Source organism: Rhinolophus sinicus, chromosome 1 (genome assembly GCF_057876585.1).
Source record: "Rhinolophus sinicus isolate RSI-liver-muscle chromosome 1, RSI-T2T, whole genome shotgun sequence".
Classification (NCBI taxonomy): Eukaryota; Metazoa; Chordata; class Mammalia; order Chiroptera; family Rhinolophidae; genus Rhinolophus; species Rhinolophus sinicus.
The window spans coordinates 136,607,414-136,628,320 of NC_142501.1; the positions used below are offsets into that span (position 1 = coordinate 136,607,414).

General features: G+C 35.2%; 1 protein-coding gene across 1 annotated transcript in view; it reads left to right on the top strand.

The window, feature by feature from the left end:
* The window catches only part of GABRA4 (gamma-aminobutyric acid type A receptor subunit alpha4), a 74,090-nt gene that overhangs the window by 24,024 nt on the left and 29,159 nt on the right, over positions 1-20,907 (top strand). Inside the window, exons 6-8 of the mRNA XM_019741054.3 lie at positions 3,391-3,534; positions 5,228-5,380; positions 11,343-11,602. Coding sequence (XP_019596613.3) covers positions 3,391-3,534; positions 5,228-5,380; positions 11,343-11,602 — 557 coding nt within the window. The remainder of the gene's footprint in view (positions 1-3,390; positions 3,535-5,227; positions 5,381-11,342; positions 11,603-20,907) is intronic.

Here is a 20,907-nt window from a genome sequence, read left to right on the forward strand (position 1 = left end):
CTGTTATTTATATAGGTATGTGCATGTTTTTCCATAATTCAACATTAAATCATTGTCTGTGACAATAATTGCCCAAAATTTGACTTTTAGGAGACTTTTTTAATCTAATATATTTAAATAAAGAAATAAAAATAACACTGTTTTTCAAAAAAACTCAAAAATCTATTTCTACAGATAGCCTAGGTAGACTGACTCATAAAGAATAGGTTGGTGGTCAGTGGTAAAATTTGGGGACCTCTGAACTCCATGTGTTGGTGGTGTAACATAGCAAGTGTGGGGACAGAGTCCCAGAGAGCAGTTTCCAGGCTCTTGGCCTCATATGGAAAGGTTCTGGCTCAGTTATTAGATGGCCATCAGTTGTAATCAGATGGCCATCTGCTGTGGCTGGGTGGCCATTCGCTGCTACTGGTTAGCCATTAGCCACTAATATAACTGCCATGGCTAAGCTATGTTGGTTGGTTTGTTGCTTGGCAGAGAGGCGGACTGCGGATTGCGGCTAGCAAGTGGGGTTAGCAAGTGTGAACGGCGGACTGTGGGTTGGGTGGCTCCCGCTTCCTGTGTCTCCAACTCAACCGCCAGCGAAAATATAGTGGTATGACCCCCCATCCATGGCTCCATTGGTGTTCCTTTTTGGCCTCACCATATCCTGCGTTTTTGTGCAGGGAGCGGGAGCTGAGACCCCACATTACAGCAACTATAAATTATTTTGTTTTGTTTTATTTTTGTAATTTAACAGAGTCCTTTATGGCAGACTTGAAAAAGGCCAAAGAAGGTTCAAGGCTTCTTGACGTGACATAGGTTAGAATAATATAAGCAGCACTGTTAGTTTCAAAGTCACTGAAGTATGACAAAAGCACAGTAGGAGGTGTAGTCTGACTTGTAGACAGAGCCAGGTAATAGAGTACCTTGCAGACCACAGTAAGGAATTTGGATTCTATTCTAAATGCTGTAGGAAGCCTTTAGAAAGTTTTATTAAAGGATGTGGCATTCTTGGCCTGACATTTCACTTCAGCTTTTCTACAGAGAATGGATTGTAGAAAGGCTAGAGTAGAAGTAGAGAAGAGTTGGAAGCTATTGTTTTAGTAAAATCAAAGACGGTGCTGGCTTAGAGTAGGATGGTACCAGAGGAGAAAGTGTGAGATGGATGGATTTAGGATAGCTTGTGGAGGTGAAAGCAAGAGGATGAAATGAACTGGTAGGAAAGAATATGGAATTCCTTTCTGCTAAGCTCCCTTCTCTGAGATGGCAGCAAAATTTGATTGCCTTTTCTAATGTCTGCCTCAAATACTTGATTTAATCAGAATCTACCAAAAATAGATGCTGGCTTTTACTATTGCTTCAGATTCTTAGTTGCACTGATTGTGAAACTGTTGCCTGCTGTTATCATTGCTCATTGCTTAACTTAATGAGAATCAGCAGTCACCATTCTTTTTATAATCCCTAGTAAGCACAGTATTCAGTAGGCTGAGTTAAAGAGAGTCATTTGCTCCCTGACCAGTGACTTAATGAGAGAAGATAAAAACAGAAAAATACATACATAGAAAGGATGATCTCACTAGGGCCAGAATTAAAATCCATTTAGGCTGTAATAATTTAAATTTTACCCAGTTAGTTCTAATCTAGGTTTACCTTTCCCACCCATCCCCCTCTAGTTCTCATAGAAAGCTCTTTAGAGTGACTTCAACATAGTTGGTGCTCAATCAGGGCTTGTACAAAATGAAGACATCACTCCTTGGCAGCTGATGTTTTTGGGTTGGGATTTAAAGAGAGGCACATCTTTTGATCACCTTCACCTATTTTGTTGGCCCTCACCCCCAGCCTCAAATATTGAATTGTTAAGAAAAAGGTTATTCTTGTAAGGTAGGCTAGCCAAGAGAGGAATACCTGATTTAAAATATCATGGTCAGGAACATAGTATTTGGGGGCTTTGGATGTATGTTAAACATGAATGTACTTCAGCAGGTCAATGTTGACATAACTGTATACTGCTAAATGACAACACAACCTCATAGTCTGTTTTGCAAAGTGATTTGTAAAGATTATCTCCCTAGGTATCAACGTTGGTTGTATAATTAAACAATTCCACTGAGGACTTACTGTACTCTAGCATTTTTAGGAAAGTTTGTGGAGGGTAGTACACAATTTATCTTGGTTCTTTGGAACTAATTTGTGTGTGAGCCAAGCTATCTGTTCTGAGGAGACTGGTAAGCAAGCAGCTGGTTTCCATTTGCATTGAACACCACATAATAGGAAATAAGCTTAAATTGCTGCTGGGAGGGATTTGTTGAAGGTGGGAGGGAAAGTGTTCTGATTTTAAGAGTTTAAAGGTAGTGGAACTGGTTATATATTTATATTCCCTGGAGAGCTTTACAAACAGCATAGTTGGTTGTTACTGCAATGATTCCCAAACAGCATGGGTATTCCCAAAGGCAGAGTCTGAAATAGGTTACTCCAGGAGAGCTCTCCCATCAGTAGGATTTGTTTTTGTTTTTGTTGTTGTATTATTATAGGCAGCATTTGGTATGTTTCTAATTGGCAGAGCTGCATTAGGATGAAAGAAGTCAATATTGGTCAAGCACTGGAAGTGAGTTGGAGTGGAAAGAAGTAGCAGTATGACAGGTTGTTTTTTGGGGGGGTTATTATTTCTGCATTTCAACTGCATATCCTGTTTGTATGGAAACATATCCACGGGCATTAATTTATACATATGTAGCATTTTAGTACTTTAATTTCAGTCTCTCTTCCTCCAATTCTTTGACATAAAAACAATATGCAAGGCTGTCTAATGCAGGGACTCAGCTCCTGCTCCCCGCACAAGAACTTAGGACATGGTGAGGCCAAAAAGGAACAGCAACAGAGCCACAGATAGGGGAGTCATACCACTATATTCTCAATGGCGGCTGGTCGAGACACAAAAGCAAACATCCGCCAGTACTCCAGCAAGGGGTCTTCCTGCACCCCAGTCTCACTGGCAGCTCCGTGAGACCCAGGAAGTAGGATCAACGCGATCTGCAATCCGCAATCCGCTTGCTAACCCCTTGCTAGCCTCAATCCACGCCTGCTAGCGCAGCCCTGGAAGCTATATCAGTGGCTAGTGGTAACTGGTAACAGCTGATGGCCAACCAACCACAGCAGATGGCCATCTAACAACTGAACCAGCACCTTTCTACATGAGGCTGACAGCCTGGAAACTGCTTTCTGGGAGTCTGTCCCTACAGGCTGCTTAATCTCTACAGTTTTCTGAATACTGAACATGTTTAAATAAATTATAACGATCATTATTTTCATTTATTCCATCTTTCTTGAACATGTCTAATATTCTTTAGTGTTGACCATCGATGCTGACCAAAAGGGACACTGACTCTAACCACATTCTGTGCTTTCATTCAGATGCTTATCCAAAGAGTGAGATGATTTATACCTGGACAAAAGGTCCTGAGAAATCAGTAGAAGTTCCAAAGGAGTCCTCGAGCTTAGTTCAGTATGACTTGATTGGGCAAACTGTATCAAGTGAAACTATCAAATCCATTACAGGTGAGATGTTTAACGATTAAATCAATATACTACTTGGCATGAACAATGGAGTTTTGTCCTAGCTTTGTCACAGTAATATCTAGTGTTTTCAGGGGACAGCAAAAAGATTCCAGAAATAGTTGATGCCTAAATCACTGTACAGATTTTTCAAATACATAATCTTGTTTTGGTTTTAAGTAAAATCTGAGTTTATGAGATGTGAGTTGGTTTTCTTAGTCAGAAACAAAAGTCTGTAACCAAATATATTAAAATTATTTTCAACAGAATTCTGAGACAGGAAGTCTGACCACTGATTTTTGGAAACTGGATTTCCCTCTTTTTTTTGATGCTTTCCCCAAATATTTTTTTTCTTGCCCAATTTTGTGGTGCCATCTTCTCCCTCTTTTCAAAGTAAAAACAAAATATAAAGCTGAATTACAAAATATATTAAGAGTATACATTAAAACTGTTACATGTGTAGATGGATGATTATTATTGACAATACTTGGTCTGTATTTGCTTTTGGAATGTGAGTGGAATCATCATTGGATGCAGTTTTTATCATATTTAATGGGAAATTTGGCTGATTATTGCTTGTTCTAAAATGATTCTTTACATACACATATTTCTATGGAAAAAGCATTTTTTGAAAAAGTTTATTTCCTATCCTGCAAGTGAGATTGAAAACAAGTGGGATTTGAGGCTTCTGAATCTTGGGTTTTATAGTATGAGAATAAGACTACTGCTTCCTAAATAACTCTCTTAATATGTTCCTGTCCGATGTAACATTAAAAATATTTATCAACAACTACTGTGTTTCCCAGAAAATAAGACCCAGCTGGACAATCAGCTCAAATGTGTCTTTTGGAGCAAAAATTAATATAAGACCTGATATGATATGATATGATATGATATGATATGATATATGATATGATATGATATGATGTTAAAGACCCGGTCTTATACTACAGTAAAATAAGACTGGGTCTTATATTAATTTTTGCTCCAAAAGATGCTTTAGAGCTGATTGTCTGGCTAGGTCTTATTTTCGGGGAAACACGGTACCAGAAATCTTGTGGTTTGTTTTCTTGTTAGCTTATTAGGTTTTTATCTAAATGCCAATAAAAGATGGTTGAACTCAGGGATGTTATATATGTCTCTTTTTATTTTTCTTCATATATATAACATTTAGAAATACAGCTCTTTCCTAAAACTAAGGCAGTAAGGCAAGCTCTTCCTAAGTATATGCGTATATATAATGTTTATCTGTGTATTACAGTTCTTTCTAAAATTAAGCTGTGTGTGTGTGTGTGTGTGTGTGTGTGTGTGTGTGTGTATTTCCATTTTTCTAGTGATTTTCTATTAAACTTAGGTCTAAATTTCTCTCAAAAGATGCTGAAAATGAAAGCAAAGTGCTCCCACAGTACTAGACCTTTAAAATAGAAAAAGCACTGTAAGAATTTCTTTAAAGTTATAGCTTAATTTATTAAATTGCTTAATCATGACATAGAACCAAAGTATTTTTCTGTATAATGATATTCAATATCATTTCCCCTCCCCTAATTAGGAACTACATATTTCTCAATTTGTTTGCTATGCACAACAGATAACTTCTTTTCTTAGAATGCTTTTTGTTATCTGAAATATGATTATGAAGCCATTGGATAATTGGCTGTAGAACCAATAACACATTTTCCTCATGCTTTATTTGTAGGTGAATATATTGTTATGACGGTTTACTTCCACCTCAGACGGAAGATGGGTTATTTTATGATTCAGACGTACATCCCATGCATTATGACAGTGATTCTTTCCCAAGTCTCATTCTGGATAAATAAGGAATCAGTTCCAGCTCGGACCGTATTTGGTAATTGCAATTCATTTCTTGGGTATTTTTGTTCATGTTACATTTTGCTCATGATTTCATGGGAATAGCTCTTAGATCTTATTTCTAAGAAAATATTAAACAGTAATATGTCAGGCTATACTGAGTAAAGAATCATATAAGCTTTCATTTTCATCTAGCCAATACAAAGTAATAAGGCTTGAGGGGATATGGGCAGTTCATCCCTTTCTTCATGGCTGCATCGGATTTTCCTTATTGAGGCCAGGCTGATAAAGACCAAGCATGAATCTGGATAATAAATGTACTTTTGATGGTATTCTTGGGCTCCTAGCTTAATGCTATGTAACTAAATTAAAATCATATTTAGGTGTTAAAATGAAATGCACTGGGAGCTTAAAATAAAACAAATACAAGCCATGGCTGAATGAATATGAAAGCCTTAGAATAATTTGGCTTTTAATGAAGAGGAACAAAATGCAAATGGTTTAAATGCGTTGAGTTGGAAGGTATTATATGCTTAGTTTATTAGCTCATTGTTATATTCTATCTACTTTTCTTTTCTGAACGCAATATGTATTTTTTTTCTCTTTGTTTTTATAGCGGCTTTCTATAGATTACATTTTAAACTATATACGAAGTCCAAAACATATGTGTTTTAAATTTTTATAGCTGTTAAGTAAGTATTTTACATATCCAGTCATGCTTTTAAATAATAAAATTTGTTATAATGATATTTATTTAATTTAATATATTTCTCCTTTCATTTTCTGTTGACTGTGCGTAGCAAAAACATTCAGTAGTAGGATAAAAAGGAAAATGATCAGAATGATCGGGAATGAAGGTACACTCCTTATGGGAGATGTCACTCTCCCTCTGCTTTCTCTACCTGTTAGGATCAGAGTCCTGGTACAATAGTCCTTATCACATAGAGCTGAAGGGATGCTGGTGAGAAGAAACTGGGGGTAGCGGAAGCTTCTCATCCCACTTCCCCACCCTTTCAGAGAACTGATGATAAGGGTATCTTAGTGTCTTCATTGGACTTGAATGTGGGGATATTTTCCATAGAACCCCCTCCCCGCACCTTTTAATCTTAGAGAAGATACTGGAATCCTACTGGTGAAACTTACAGAGGATCAGTGCTGGGAGGAAGGTGGTGGGGGTAGGGTGTGACCTCAGGAAGACAATGAGTATGTATAATGCCACAAATTACTTCACAGAGTTATGAGAGTTCAATTAAAAAATAACTACATATTGCAAGTATTGAGTAAATTTTTACTTTTAAAAATAGTGTGAAAGAGAGAAAACAACAAATCTAAGTTTTGGACTACAATAGATTAGGACTTAAAACCAGAATCTGTGACTTATTTTCTCCATATAACTGTGAGGATACATCACTTCTTCATAGACTAGTAAGAATTTGGATTTATATGCAGCACTTATTACAGGAGCACTTAGGACATGTTAGCTATTCTCTCCCATACTTCTCCATGTAGTGGAGATTTATTGTGTTCTGACTTGATTTCCTTGATTTTTAATTGTTTTTAAAGAAAACATAGTTTTATTGTGTAATTCCAGGCACTTCTGCTATTATCTCATTTAGTGCTCACACTAATCTCAGGTCTTTTACACATCATGTTCAGAAGCAACCTGAATGGGCAGGAAGTGTCTGCTGAGGCTGAGAGCCAAGTCCCTTCATTTTTCCTAGTACAAACAATACAAATATTTCAGGAGCTATCATCATTGAAAATACAATCACTGGTACACCTAGTATCATCTTTATTGTCCTAAAGAATTTCTAGAACAGAAAACACTGGCTCATCTTGGTGCCTGAGAAGTGGAGGTAATATAGTGTGATAGGGCAGATTCTGGAGCGAGGCAGCCTAAGTTCTAACCCCAAGGTCTACCACTTATTAGCTGTGAACCTTCAATGAGTGACTTCTTCCTGTTTCCTCATGTGTTAAAACAGGATGAAATCCTCATAATTGCCATGAGGATTAAATGAGTTAATTTGGATAAAGCACTTGGAACAATGCCTACCAGACAGTAAATACTATTTGTGTGTCATTTATTCAATGGCGTTCATGCTGCCATCTACCTCATTTGAGAATCACTATTTGATACTATAATGTAAATGTCCTCTGTATTTTATTGTTATTGAGATTGCTGGTAGCCACTATTCTGTTTCACATGTACCCAAATAATAGAAATGACCAGTGCTGTGGAGAAGGATAGCATTGATTACAGCTGAACCCACCCAACATTCCTATCCAGATAAGGACATTAAGTAGCATATAGTAAGGACACTGATAATGTTATTAATGATGATGATAAGATTTACCATTGGCTGATTGGGGTTATCTTATTTAATCTTCACAATAACTCAATGAGGTAGGCATCGTTAATATTTATGGGTAATGACTCAAAGTGATTAGGAAACTTGTATAAAGTCACATACTTCAGAGTGATGTACCCAAGACAATTTCTGTCTGACTTTGGGAACTCTGCCATTTCTACTCTGCCATTCTGCCTTCACAGAGGGTATGAAGATGTGGGGGCTTGTGGAAAACTCGAGAGCTGCTGAGTGAGAGTGGATGTATGTACTGAAGATAATTTGTGGGTAGCTTTTTCCACTTGAAATGTGACATTTGCCTCTGTTTTTTGCTCACGTGCTGAGATATTGGCTTTGATTGACCAGGTAAATTATGTCCAATAATGAAGTCTTCAAAGACCTGGGATATGTCAAAATGGTAACAATTAACTGTTCAGTGAGGCTCTAGGATAATATTTTCCTAAGGAAGTTAAGTTTTAAGTATTTGAGGGGCATTAGCAATCTATTTCATGTGAGATTTAGGTAAGATGTAATTCTGGGCTAGTATTTATTTATCTTTCCTAATTCTCATTTTCCTCTTCCTCAAGAAGAGAATTTTCTAGGTCAGGTATTCACTAGAGATCATGCAAAAACAAAACAAAAATCTGTGTAAATATGGGAAGTAGAGTGAGCTAAATTCTCTCCAAAGGCCTTCTATCTCCAAAGTTGTATGCCTCTAAGTTTTGTAATTATTCCAGTATAGTAAAACAGTAAACCTGAGTAAATGCCAGCTGGCATATCTAAATCATTACTTGTTCGTTTTCTAGGAGTGGGCAGCCAAAATTTTACTCTTGTGTACAGTCTTAGCCTACTCTTACATGTCCTCTCCCAGCTCCAGGGCCAGCATATTCAGCATTCTAAAAACAGGGACTGGCATCAATATTTGAATGTGTCAAAAATATTCTATGGTTATTGAAATGTTTTCAAGGGTAGATGCCAACTAAACCATTTACAACAGATGCACTGTCTTCCTAGATGCAGAGGAAGCATGTCTTCTTGTTTGAAGGGTTGGCTTCTGTTTGCTATTCTGTTGGTATTTATTTAACAAAATACTCCACCTAAAACAGGTGGAATAAGCACATTCCTGTCATGCTAGGAGGTGTTTTTTTAAATTTGAACTCCAGGCAGAGATAACTTTTTTATGTCTAAAGATATGGTCACTTCAAACTGTTAGTCAGCGGTTTATACCAGTTACTTTCCTAATTTACCGACAGTCATAAAATATGAACCATGATATCTGGCGGGGTACTTCACACACTTTAAAATCAAATTGACTCTAAACAATGAGAGAAATGGAGAGTGGCCACAGCTCCAACATCTTTTGCATTGATGCCCATAGCATCATTTAACATCTTCATGTTCCTGGTGATGGACCCCTTCACAATCAAAAAGTAATATCTGGATTCATGGCTCAATAATTGCATTGATATTCTGCTTACTCAACGTTAATAAGGTAATTTCTTCATATGACAGCAGGAAAAGATGAAGAGCACTACTTCTGATCCTGAGAATAAATCGTGTTATTACAAAAAAATAAGTCGTGTTATTGAATAAAATCGTGTTGTTCAAAGCAACCTGGGGAATCCTAAGTTGCTTATATTTGAGTTTGAGTTTCTTTGTTGGGTATCACATTAAGTTCTTTATAGAATTTCCTGAGTTCTGAGTGGTATTCTTATTTAGTCTGTTTATATTTTATTTCCAAGTACTTACAACATAATTTCTATGTGATTGGAGGAAATATACCTGAGAAAGTTGTAGAACATTTTTGAATACTTAATAGGCCATTAAACTTAAATCAGTTTTTTCTTCTTATTCATAATAACTTATCTTCAAACTTTGTAGCTAAAATTTTTCAAAATTAATTTAGGGTTTATTCAATACATTTTACAGCGCGGAAATGATGCCATTTTTCTGAAATTTAAAATGGAGGCCTTCAAGTTATGAAGTCTTTTTCTGAAACAAAGGCTAATAAATTCACAACATTACATTTTCATAGATATTTAGGTATCTATATGTTTGACCAAATAAACACATTTTATATCTATTTTTATACAACTAAATTGCTAACTATATCACAAACTTTTTTTAAATGGGAATACAACCAAATTCTCATATTTCTTTTTCTGTATAGTTTATGGAATATTTTTAAAAGATCTATAGCTCATGCACTGTGCAGTTGCTCTAATTTTTCATGTTCTACACATTGACAATTCAGAAGGGACTGGAGAGAAAATGGATTGGTGAAGAGCTGGAAAAAAATGAGTTTTTATTTACTGTGCATTCATCATGTGCCTGGCACTATGTGATATATTATGGTAAATTCTGAAGCAATGTTAGACACATCTGCCCTCACAGAGGCTATACCCAATCAAGTTGTGGAAACAAGGCTTGCATACATGGAACAATTAAGAAACAATACAAGGCAGAATATAATTAAATGCTGAGTTGCGGAGACAATATGATTTCTCCCTAAATCAAAATATTTTTTTTCCTTTATTGTTGCATGAAGCTCATTATCTCTTTAGTTTAACATGTATTGTTTGGCTTTCAGCTAGGAAATGGCATAGATTGGAATACATAGTTTAGATGCCTTCATCATCTTCATCATCATCGTTGGCATTATATAGAATGAGTTTAAATGGATACAGTAAATCCTCACAAAAATTTCCAAGCTTAATTAGATAACATGGCTATAGATAAGCAAAGATGCAGAAAGGGACAACTGTACAAATATTAGCATCCTCAAATAATTCATTTCTTTATAGTTTCTCTATAGTGGCAAGTGGAATTTTTCCGTTGAAAATGGGAACTAATCTTTTTCTGGTCTGAGAAGGCGTTCCTGTAGGTGATGTGCTTTAGAAGCCTGTTGAAGGAAGAAAAGTATCTCTATTCTTGTTGCAAATACTTTCCTCCCAACTATAAATTGATGGGCGGTAGATTGCCTAATATTTTTCAAGCCAAATTGTGGTAGAAATCTATTTTTCAGGAATGTACCTATATTATTTTATATAAATTAAGGTCTTTTACAACAAGTAAATTTGTTATTTTAATGCAGTAGGTAATATTCAGTTGAAGATTATAAGTATCTATAATTTGTGCTTTTTCTGGTAGTGATTCCCAATAGCCAGGGGCCATGTCTATCCCAGAAATTCTGATAATCCAATTTTCAGTGCTGCTAATTTCCCACTCCTCGTTGAGAATCATTGTTTCAATAAGTAGCCCTTCCTGTTAGGTGTGTGTGTGTGAGTTTCTTAGGTATGTTGGCTCAGATACTAGTAACGGCCCAATGTATGCTAGGTGCCTAACATACTTATAACCTTTATCGCAAACCCATATGTAGGTAGGTATCAAATGAAGACCAGTGAGTTTTCATAACTTAATCCAATTCACACTGAGCCAGCAACAGAAGAGCCAGGATGTGAACCACGTCTGTCTCACACCAAAGGCTGTGCTAATTTCACAGAACTACTAGGATTAGAATCTTCCATCAAAGATGGTTTGGTTTGAGTTATAAACTTTGTTACCCTCACCTTGTCAAATCCCTAGTTTTTTTTTTTTTTTTTTGCATAGAAGTAATGGTAAAGTATTTTGACTCTTGGCTCTTTTGTTTTGAAGGAATAACCACAGTCCTCACCATGACGACACTGAGCATCAGTGCGCGGCATTCTTTGCCCAAAGTGTCCTATGCTACTGCCATGGATTGGTTCATAGCTGTCTGCTTTGCTTTTGTATTTTCGGCCCTGATTGAGTTTGCTGCTGTCAACTATTTTACCAATATTCAAATGGAAAAAGCCAAAAGGAAGACATCAAAAGCCCTCCAGGAATTGCCAGCTGCCCCCATGCTGAGAGAAAAGCATCCTGAAGCACCGCTGCAGGTATTTGACTTAATCTTTAAGATTTCAGTTTCTTGATCAAATTTACATTGCCAGGGGGAAAACTGAGAACTTGAAAATCCCAATGACAATTTGTGAGTCATTTAAAAATCCAGAAAAATTTGAAAGTATAATCATAAATTTAAACTTTAGAACTGTGATTAAGGGCTTAAAAATTAAACAGCTCTGGATGAGCCAGATGGAGCTGGTTGTTTGAAAGTTCCTTTCGGATTTGAAAGTTTTTGACAGAAAGGGGCAAAATCTCATGTAAACTATTAGGAGGAACCTGTGGACATCTTTGAGTGGGTTTTAGTAGAATTCATTGAACAAAATAAAGCAGTGGGTTCTTAACATGGCTCCACATTAGAACTGCCCCCGTGGGGCTGGGTGGGGCCTGTGCCCTTGTATGAAAGAAGAAAATCAATAAACAAGAACACCCACAGTTGTAGTTGATATATGTCTAAGATTGAGAATTGTTGTTCTAAAGGACCAGATCTGAAAGGATGTGGAAGCCTAATAAGAGCTACTGTAATTTACACTGGGCACTTAAATGATTCTTTGATTTAGTGATTCTGTGATTTAGAAAAAAGAAAAAAACAATGTGAGTTTTTCCTATGGACTCTAGTTGTACAAAAAGAGCAAGATAATTATGAAAATGAGAAAAACCAAACAGGCAGCCTCCCTTCATCTTCCTCCTTTTCCTCCTTCTCCTCCTCAGCTAATTCTGCTCTCTCTTTCTCTTTATCACTCTCACTTTACTCAGCTCCTTTCTTGAACCAACAAAGTGTCTAGTCACTTATGCACAGCTTTATTGTTGCCACATGACAGTCTAAAACTCCTTCTGTCTGCATGTGCCCAAATCGAAGTTTATACAAATAATCGACTTTATTCTCCATACTAGGTGATAACGCATTCCCTTACTTATTCATCTTTTCTTTCTTTTTTTCATTCACTTAACAAATATACATTCAATATAAACCATGTGCCAGATCCTGGTTATGGTCTGACAATCAAGAATATACACCCCCACCCTGGACAAAATATTCTACTCTGTGGAGCTTACATTTAAATATGTAGGTAGAACAAGGAAAGGGAGACAGATAATTTTTAAAAACATAAATAATAAAATTCTCAGTGTGTTAGATGGTGCTAGTGCTATGACAATGCTGAAATATCAAAGGGGATATAAGTCCTAGGGCTGAGTGAGAGGGATGGGATTCCAATCAGAACACAGGTGGTCAAGGAAGTCCTCCCATAGAAGATGGCAGCTGAACAAATGAGGTTAGGTGTTCACCCTGGCAGAGATTAACAATTTTGGGTCCTACAATTTATAGTTCTACTCCTACATGGCTCTGGGCACTGGTTCTTCTAGAATGGCATGTGAATAGATAGGAAAATTGTGGCTTTTCCATTAAGTAAGTTTGGATAGTTTACATTTTCCTCTAAAGGAATCCTTTTCATCAAGATTTGCGAAATTATTAGAGTGGATTTTGTATCATATTTTCAATTAAAAAACTGATCTGCAGTTTAATTCTCTTTCCCATTCCCCATTGGTAGCCCTCTGTGCCTTTTGTTGTTGTTTTATTTGCTTTGCTTTGTTGTGTTGTGACCTTGGTACACGTAGAAGAATTCTACATACTATCCCTTTCAGAAAAAAATCAAGTCTTGGATATATTTATATATTTATTTCTATTTTCTAATTTATGATTTATTTTAATTCCACCTTTCGGCAGGTTATTTTTTGTTGTTGTTGTTCTTTTTCTACCTCCTTGAGTTTAATTCTTACTAATTTATTTTCACTGTTTCTTATTTAATAATAAAATTTCCTTTATTACAATGAAATTTCCTTTGCATATAACTTTGGCCATAACTCATTACTTTTGAAATATGACATTATCATAATTATTTGCTAAACATTTTGCAATTACATTGCTGTTTTTCTCTTAAGCTAAGAATTATTTGAAAGATATTAAAATTTCCAAGTAAGATTTTGTTTGCTTATTTAACTTCACTGTTTATTTTTAAGTGTATCAAATTGTGTTCATAAATGTTACTTGTACAGATTTGAATGTTATTGACATTTTTTTTATGCCCTGAATTATGGTGAACGCTTATAAATGTTTGATGGCAATTTAAAAGGAATTGATTTTTAGTTATTAAATCAATTTTACTTAAAACATTATTATTTCACCCTCTTAATCAGTCACCTCTTCTCTTCTTAATCTTTAAAATATCAAAAATGATATGAAAAATTCTCTCACTAGTTTTATGAGATTGTGTTAATTTGTTTTGCATTTTAACTATTTTTGTTTAATATACTTTGATGCTATGATAGTCAACATGTAAAGATTCATAGCAGCTCCAATTCCATATCAGTCTAGGCATGTAATCATAAAATAACCTTTTTTTTTTTTGTCCCATAAAATGCCTTTTTCCTTTAATTCTATTTGGTCTGATTACAATATTTTTGAATATTATTTTTGAATATTAAGTTTTGTAATACATTTTTATTGCTAAATTTTAATTAGTCTTTTCTCATGTACTGTGGAACCTGTATATCACACTTTTATATCACTAGTGGTTAACTTTAAGCTTTAAAACAATGTATTTTTTAAAAAATCTAATACTATATTTGAGAAAAAAATGTTGACCAAAATGCCATCTATGAAGTCATTTTTATTAAATCATACCTAATAATAATAATGGAGAAATATTCCCAACTTTGTGTAAGTCAACACAAATCAACAAAGAAAAAAACATAATGTGTTTCTACTTATGATTTTCTAATAATGTTAAAATTATAGAATATATATACTGACTCTCCCACATAGCTATTAACTCCCTCCCAACCCAGGATTACTCTTGTCTAAAGAATCTGGATGAGATGAGATTCCTTGTACTAGTGTTACAGTGGAATATTATATATACTTGAAAGTACCACTTAATCAGAACAACACTATTCTTCAGAATTTCCAAGGGTGGGAAGAGAACCAATAATCTTCTCTTTGCTCCTTGAAATATATCTCTTGACTATAACAATTGTTGTCACTGGTGAATGCTTGGGTGAGAAGATCCAATTGGCTAAGTCCACTCTGATTCAGTAACTCTGTTGGCAGCATGGGCCATGTGCTGTGTGCAAATGACATAATCAAGATCAAGAAAATGAGATTTATTTGTGAAGGGCATAGAGTCATATCATTTAAGGTTTGAGAAGGAACTTTCTAATAAATGTAGTCAAAATATGCATCATTTGCTTTATGTCCTCTACAATGTGTAACTGTGTGTGTGTGTGTGACAACTTAGATCACCACAGCAGTCTACTTGAAGAATATCTGTGTACTAAAGACAGTGATGAATGGGTAGGCCTACCCACCCTCCTGACTCCAGATTGCTGCCAGAGCACAGCTGGCTTTGCAGTGTCAGTTATCATTGGGTGGCTTCAATATCAAGTTTACTGTTGAAGGTTGAGGATACATTAAAATTAAGGGTGAGAGAGAGGAGAAAGAAAGATAAATAGGAAAATCAAGAAGGGGAGAGTATTAAAAGCAAAATTTTAAAACATATTACTAGAAAGAAATATAAGAATCTTAGGAGATTTGGAATTTCAGTAGAGATTTTAATCAGGCAGGTGAAATTTGCTTATTCAGCTATGTGTTCTAATGTGTTTGGCTATTTACTTATTTGACTGATGCTGCCATTGTTTAAAACATATTTAAACTCCTCCTTTGGAATTGCCTTCAGAGTCTACAATGACATGGGGTAATTCAATAGTCCTTTGGGTAAGCTCATTAGTGGTTTGAGTCATTGTTACCATATGTGACCTATGGACTGCTAGTGGCCTGGAAGAGGTTTATAGTGACCATGTCTATTCTTTGGGAATTGAAAAGCTTATGGTTTCTTCAATATTCATGGAGGAAGAAGAAAAGGCCAATGGGCAGAATCTAAGAGCAGCTATGGGCAGCTTGAGTACGTCTTTGGGCATCTCGGGAGGCAGAGCAGCTGTTCTGTTTTGGCTCAGCATTACCTTGATGCCGCCTTTGACTCTATCTATCCTTTTTGTATTTGAGTTGAGGTCCATTCTCATGGTTCTATCCTTCCATACACTTACCACTTCTTAAAGTAGCTACTCTCTCACTGTTGCCGGTGATTTGGACTAATAGGATGTTTTGGAAAATAAATAACTATAGAATAAAAAGGGAAGATTTCTTTAAAAAAATCATTTGAGAAAATCATTTGAGAATATATTCTATAGTCCTTGTTCAGTCAGAAAGTATGCATTAATGTGTGCATGTTATTATATCCTGTGAAAAAATGCAGTGATATAATAACTACTATTACTTGAGCTCTTAAATTGTATAAGGTACTATGAAATATGCTTTACATGTATTACTTAATTTCCTGCACACAATGACTATTTTATGACTATTTATAGATGATAAAACTGAAGCTTGCAGTTAACTGCTATATTCAAGAAATGGTAAACCCAATATTTAAATTAATTCAGCTGTCTGAGTGCAGAACTTCTTCTCTTAAGTAGAAGTAAATACATTCTACTTAAAATATATTTTACAGTATTTATAATATATCTATTAGGAATAGACATTAGAATATATGTCATTATATAGAATATATGACATTATATATATGTCAACCTAGCAGTCTTTTGTTCATATTTCTGTGAATAGATGACAATAAAATATTCTAAATGTTTTATATTTGCCAATAATAACTTTTACAAATATTGTATATATAATTTAATCCTAAAATCTTATCAAGTGTGTTATAGTTTTATCCATGTTTTAACTAGTAAGGATATTGATAATAAGGGATCAAGTAGTCTGCCTAAAGTCACCTATCTGGTAAGTGGCTGGGCCACACCAGCAAAGTCTCTACTTTTAAGTTTCAAGCCTTAATGAATGATTAGAGATTTTGGGTGAGGGAAATAGAAGATGAGATGGATGGTGCTGGCAGCATTCACTAGGATAGAGAAGAGAAATGAAACTAATTACTTCAGGTTTAGATAGGTGAAAATTTCCATAGTAGAACATTTTCTCCATGATAATAATGACTTTATTTTTTCAAGCTACAGATACATACTTCACTGCTTACCTTTCCTTTCCCATCTACCTAATTTCTATTTCCCTTTAACTATTCTTTGTGGACTTCTCAGTTTTAAAGTGTTCATAGATTCTTACGAGGATATTTCTAAAATTAAAGAGCTATTGGCTCTGCTTAGGGTTTTTTAAGAAAAAAAGGCAATATAAAAAAAGAATATATAAATAATTCAAGATACACTTTGGATTCCATAATTCAAGAGCACTCATGAGAATCTTCTTTTTAACTACCCATTCTTCAAAGTCAGACTCTCGCCTTATTTTCCATATTTGGCTCATTCTGACCGAGCTCAAGGATCTCAAGGATACGGTCTCAGGGATCCACATTTACAAACGGGGAGTAATAATAGAACCTATCAGAAAAGCTTATAGTACGGATTAAATTACATCAGGCATATAAAGGGCAGAGCACAGTGCTTAGTACCCGGTAAATAACAGCTATGGTTGTTATTATCCCTTATTTCTTTAAACATATTCAACGTTTAAAGTATGCGTTACAGAATTTATCATTTATAATATCCTGAAGTATTTTGCATGAACTGTTTCTGATGTAATTTTGTATTCACCTAGCTAATTGTCAAGTTCTTTAATAACATTGATCATAGCTTCATTCTTTTTTCTCATACAGCAGATAGCAGAGTGTCGAATAGTTACAGTTGTTTAGTAATGGATTATAATGAGCTAACTATAGGAATCAAACAACAGGGAATATGATGCCTCTAAAAACCAATATACAGAGAGTGCCAAAAAAATGTATGTACATTTTAAGAAAGGAAAACTATTACAATTGTAATACTCAATATATACCCATAACACAAGATGAATACAAGTCATGTTTGACTTCTGCAATTACAAGAGGTGCTCACGGTGGTTACCATCAGCATCCAGACACTTCTGATTACGGCAAACCGCTGCTTGAGCAACGTGACCAACGAGTCCACTTACATACATTTTTTTTGGCACCCCCGGTATTCATCACCAATTTCCCAAAACATTTGTCTTTCATGTAAACTTCTTTGTAACTGGAGTAAATGTGAACATAAGGCAGGTGTTAAGTAGGGAGCTAGAGCGGGGTCATTGAGAGCATCTAAAGCAGCAGGTGATTGATCATTCTTAGTGTTCTGAGACGCACCACCCACAGTTGGACTTAGGTAGCAGGCAGTGGGAGAGAACTGTGGCGGATGCGTTGAAAACAAAAGGCCTCAGTAAAACTACAAGTGCAGCTGTGCATTACGAGGAAAGGGTGGTTACTGTCCTTTGGTCTTTTAGTCATATCATTTGCACAGGTATCAGTGATGGTGGGAGACATCAGTGTTAAATACGATGATTTCCCAGAGGTTAGGAATACATAAACTTCATTCCATTCCAACAGGGTGTACAAACTAGGTCAGTTTCAGATTTTCGTTTCAATCATTCTCAAAGCTCCTCTTAGAAATGCTGTTTTTTAAATAGTTGAAGCTAGCATGCAAAAAACTTTCATTTTTTCCCCATTTGTCCTTATTTCTTTCATGTCTTAACTTAGTTTAAAATCTCTTTCCTCAGTCGTTTGAAAAAGGACATGAAGCAATACTGTCAGGTCACCTAACAGTTAGTGTGTTTGTGACAGTAGTTTAATGACATTCTTTAAATATGATATAAATTGTACCTCCCCAAACCCATACCTTTTTCAGTACAGAATGTTCTGTAGTTAGTAATGCTCTTTAGGCAATGAGTGATTATGTAACTGCACAACTCTTGAACTATACGATTTAAGTGTCAAAAATATCAGAATTGTTTTATCTCCAGTCATGTTTTTTATCTATTAGTTTTCATGTGCTGATTCATGGGAAATTGTTATATTAATGTATGAGACCAAATCTCAGCTAGGCATTTAACAAGCAACTATTATGAATCAGTCACCAGTCAAGGCACTGAGGATTCAAAGACAAAATCTAGGAACTTAGTCTCATGAAGAAGACAGGCTGTTAATCTTGTGATTGACTGTATTTAGTTTATAGAAGTATAGTCTGAGTCTTGGGTTTAGAATAATTCAAACATGCTTATGGTAGTGTAAACCTACTCTCAAATCTCACTGCTACCTTAAAACGATCTGCTGCAATACTGATCTATATATCCAATTACGTACTGGGAACTTATGTTTGTTGAATCCTTAGTAAGTGTAGTGTGCTGGGAAAACTGTGCTCACTCCCTTTGTAGATTTGAGGGTAGAGGGGTGGGAGACATTCGATAAATAATTTCAAATAACTAAATAAAGATAAATGTGCAAAATACTGTGAAGGAGAGGTATAAAGAGGATCATGATAAATTATATTAGAAAGAGTTAAGCTGAGACTTCAAATTAGTCTGTGAAATGAAAAAAGTGACAAGGACTATCATTCAAAATGACAAAGGGAGGAGAAGCAATCAATTTTAGTAGCTTATTGAAACAATATTGTGCATATTTTGGTAATTATTGGCAATAACATCACCGGGGAAGAAAAATGCCAACATTAGCATTATAATTGGAAATTTAGGCTATTTCCTACTCTAGAAGTGAAATGCCATAATTGTAATGCAACATTAGGAAAGCTAGATATATTAGCTAGTGTTCAAGGAAGGAGTAAGGCGTCTTGTAAATCTACTTGTCAATCTTGTAAAAATACAGTGTAAGGTGTGTTTGTGTGTTTGTGCGTGTGTGTGTGGTATAGATACAGATTATTAGTAAACGTGTTCATTTATTTTTACGTATTATCTCTTTATATATATGGCAATGGAATAAGCTGTGAAGTGTGTTTATGTAGTACATAGAATTTGGAGAGGCAGCATGTTGCCATCATCATCATCATCTTCTTCTTCTTCATCATCATCATCATTTACTGAGTGTCTATGTGCCATACAAACACACACACATATATGTATATATATGTATGTATGTATATTTAGTGCTAGTTGCTTTACCCATATATGCACATGAGTTGTTGTATATACATGTATGTGTATACATATACAACCCAGGATGAATTGTTGTGTTGCTATGCACATAACTTTATGGTTGAGGAAGATGAGCCTTGGTGCAGTATTTTGGACACTTTCAGATGCATGATGTTCTTTCTATCCTAGAGAAAACAGGCAGGCAGGCAAAAAGGGGATTTTACATCTACTCTCAGTTCTCCAGTGTAGCTTTGATCATATAACCCAATATTTGGGTTTGCATTTCTCTCTCTGTTAGATAATGAAGTTAGGCAAGATTATATCTAAATTCCCTTCTAATTTAAAAATCTATGTTACTACAAACTCATCCACTCTCTGTAACTAATGTCAGTTTGCTTTATTCTCTTTAACATGTGCTTACTTTAGTAAAAACCGATTGGAGGGATGATGGTTCCTTTTGGGTTCACTGACATCAAATTAAATATTCATGTTATCTTAAAAGTATTACTGTTATTTTTGGTTTGAAATCACCTATTTTGCATACATTATTATATTAAATTAATAATTTATTTGCAACATAAACAAGAAGAATTGTTTTATAGATTGTAGGGGAAATTTGAAAGAAATTCAAGACATAGTTTTTGCCCTAATTGAATTTATATAATGTCAGGAGACAGTATAATGATGAAATAATCAAGTGGAACAAATGTTTTGTAGGACCTAAGAGATGATGTACAGAAACGTGCAAAACTTTGGGATGGCCTAGTGGGGAACTCAACCTGGAGAGGAGGTATCTTTTATTGCTTGTCAGCAGATGAAAGAGTAGCAAGGAAATGAACCAGCTCATTACCATGAATATCATTAATTGGTTTGTGATATTTATGGACTAGCTTTAGAATCATCCTAGCATTGCTATATAATTAATACACTGTTACCGTATTGTTGGAATTTCAGTTACTCCTCCAGCACATCTGGCACAAATTTGCTAAGAACCTAGAAGGTGTTCAAGAAATACCTACTGATTGATTTCATTCCTCACACAACTGAGAGGGAGGCTCAATCGCTGGGTATAGTAATATATGAAAGAACCATATATTTCCCCCAGTGAAATTTCATCAAAAGTGTTTTTGGGGTGTTTCAAAATTTTATTAATTTGGTGATCATCTTCCTTCTATAATAGTGATGAGTGGGCAAGCACTTCTCTTTAGAGTAAAAAAAAATTCAGTCTGCTTCAAAAATATATAATCACTTGAAGCAAATTCCCTCAATATTTAGCTACATTTT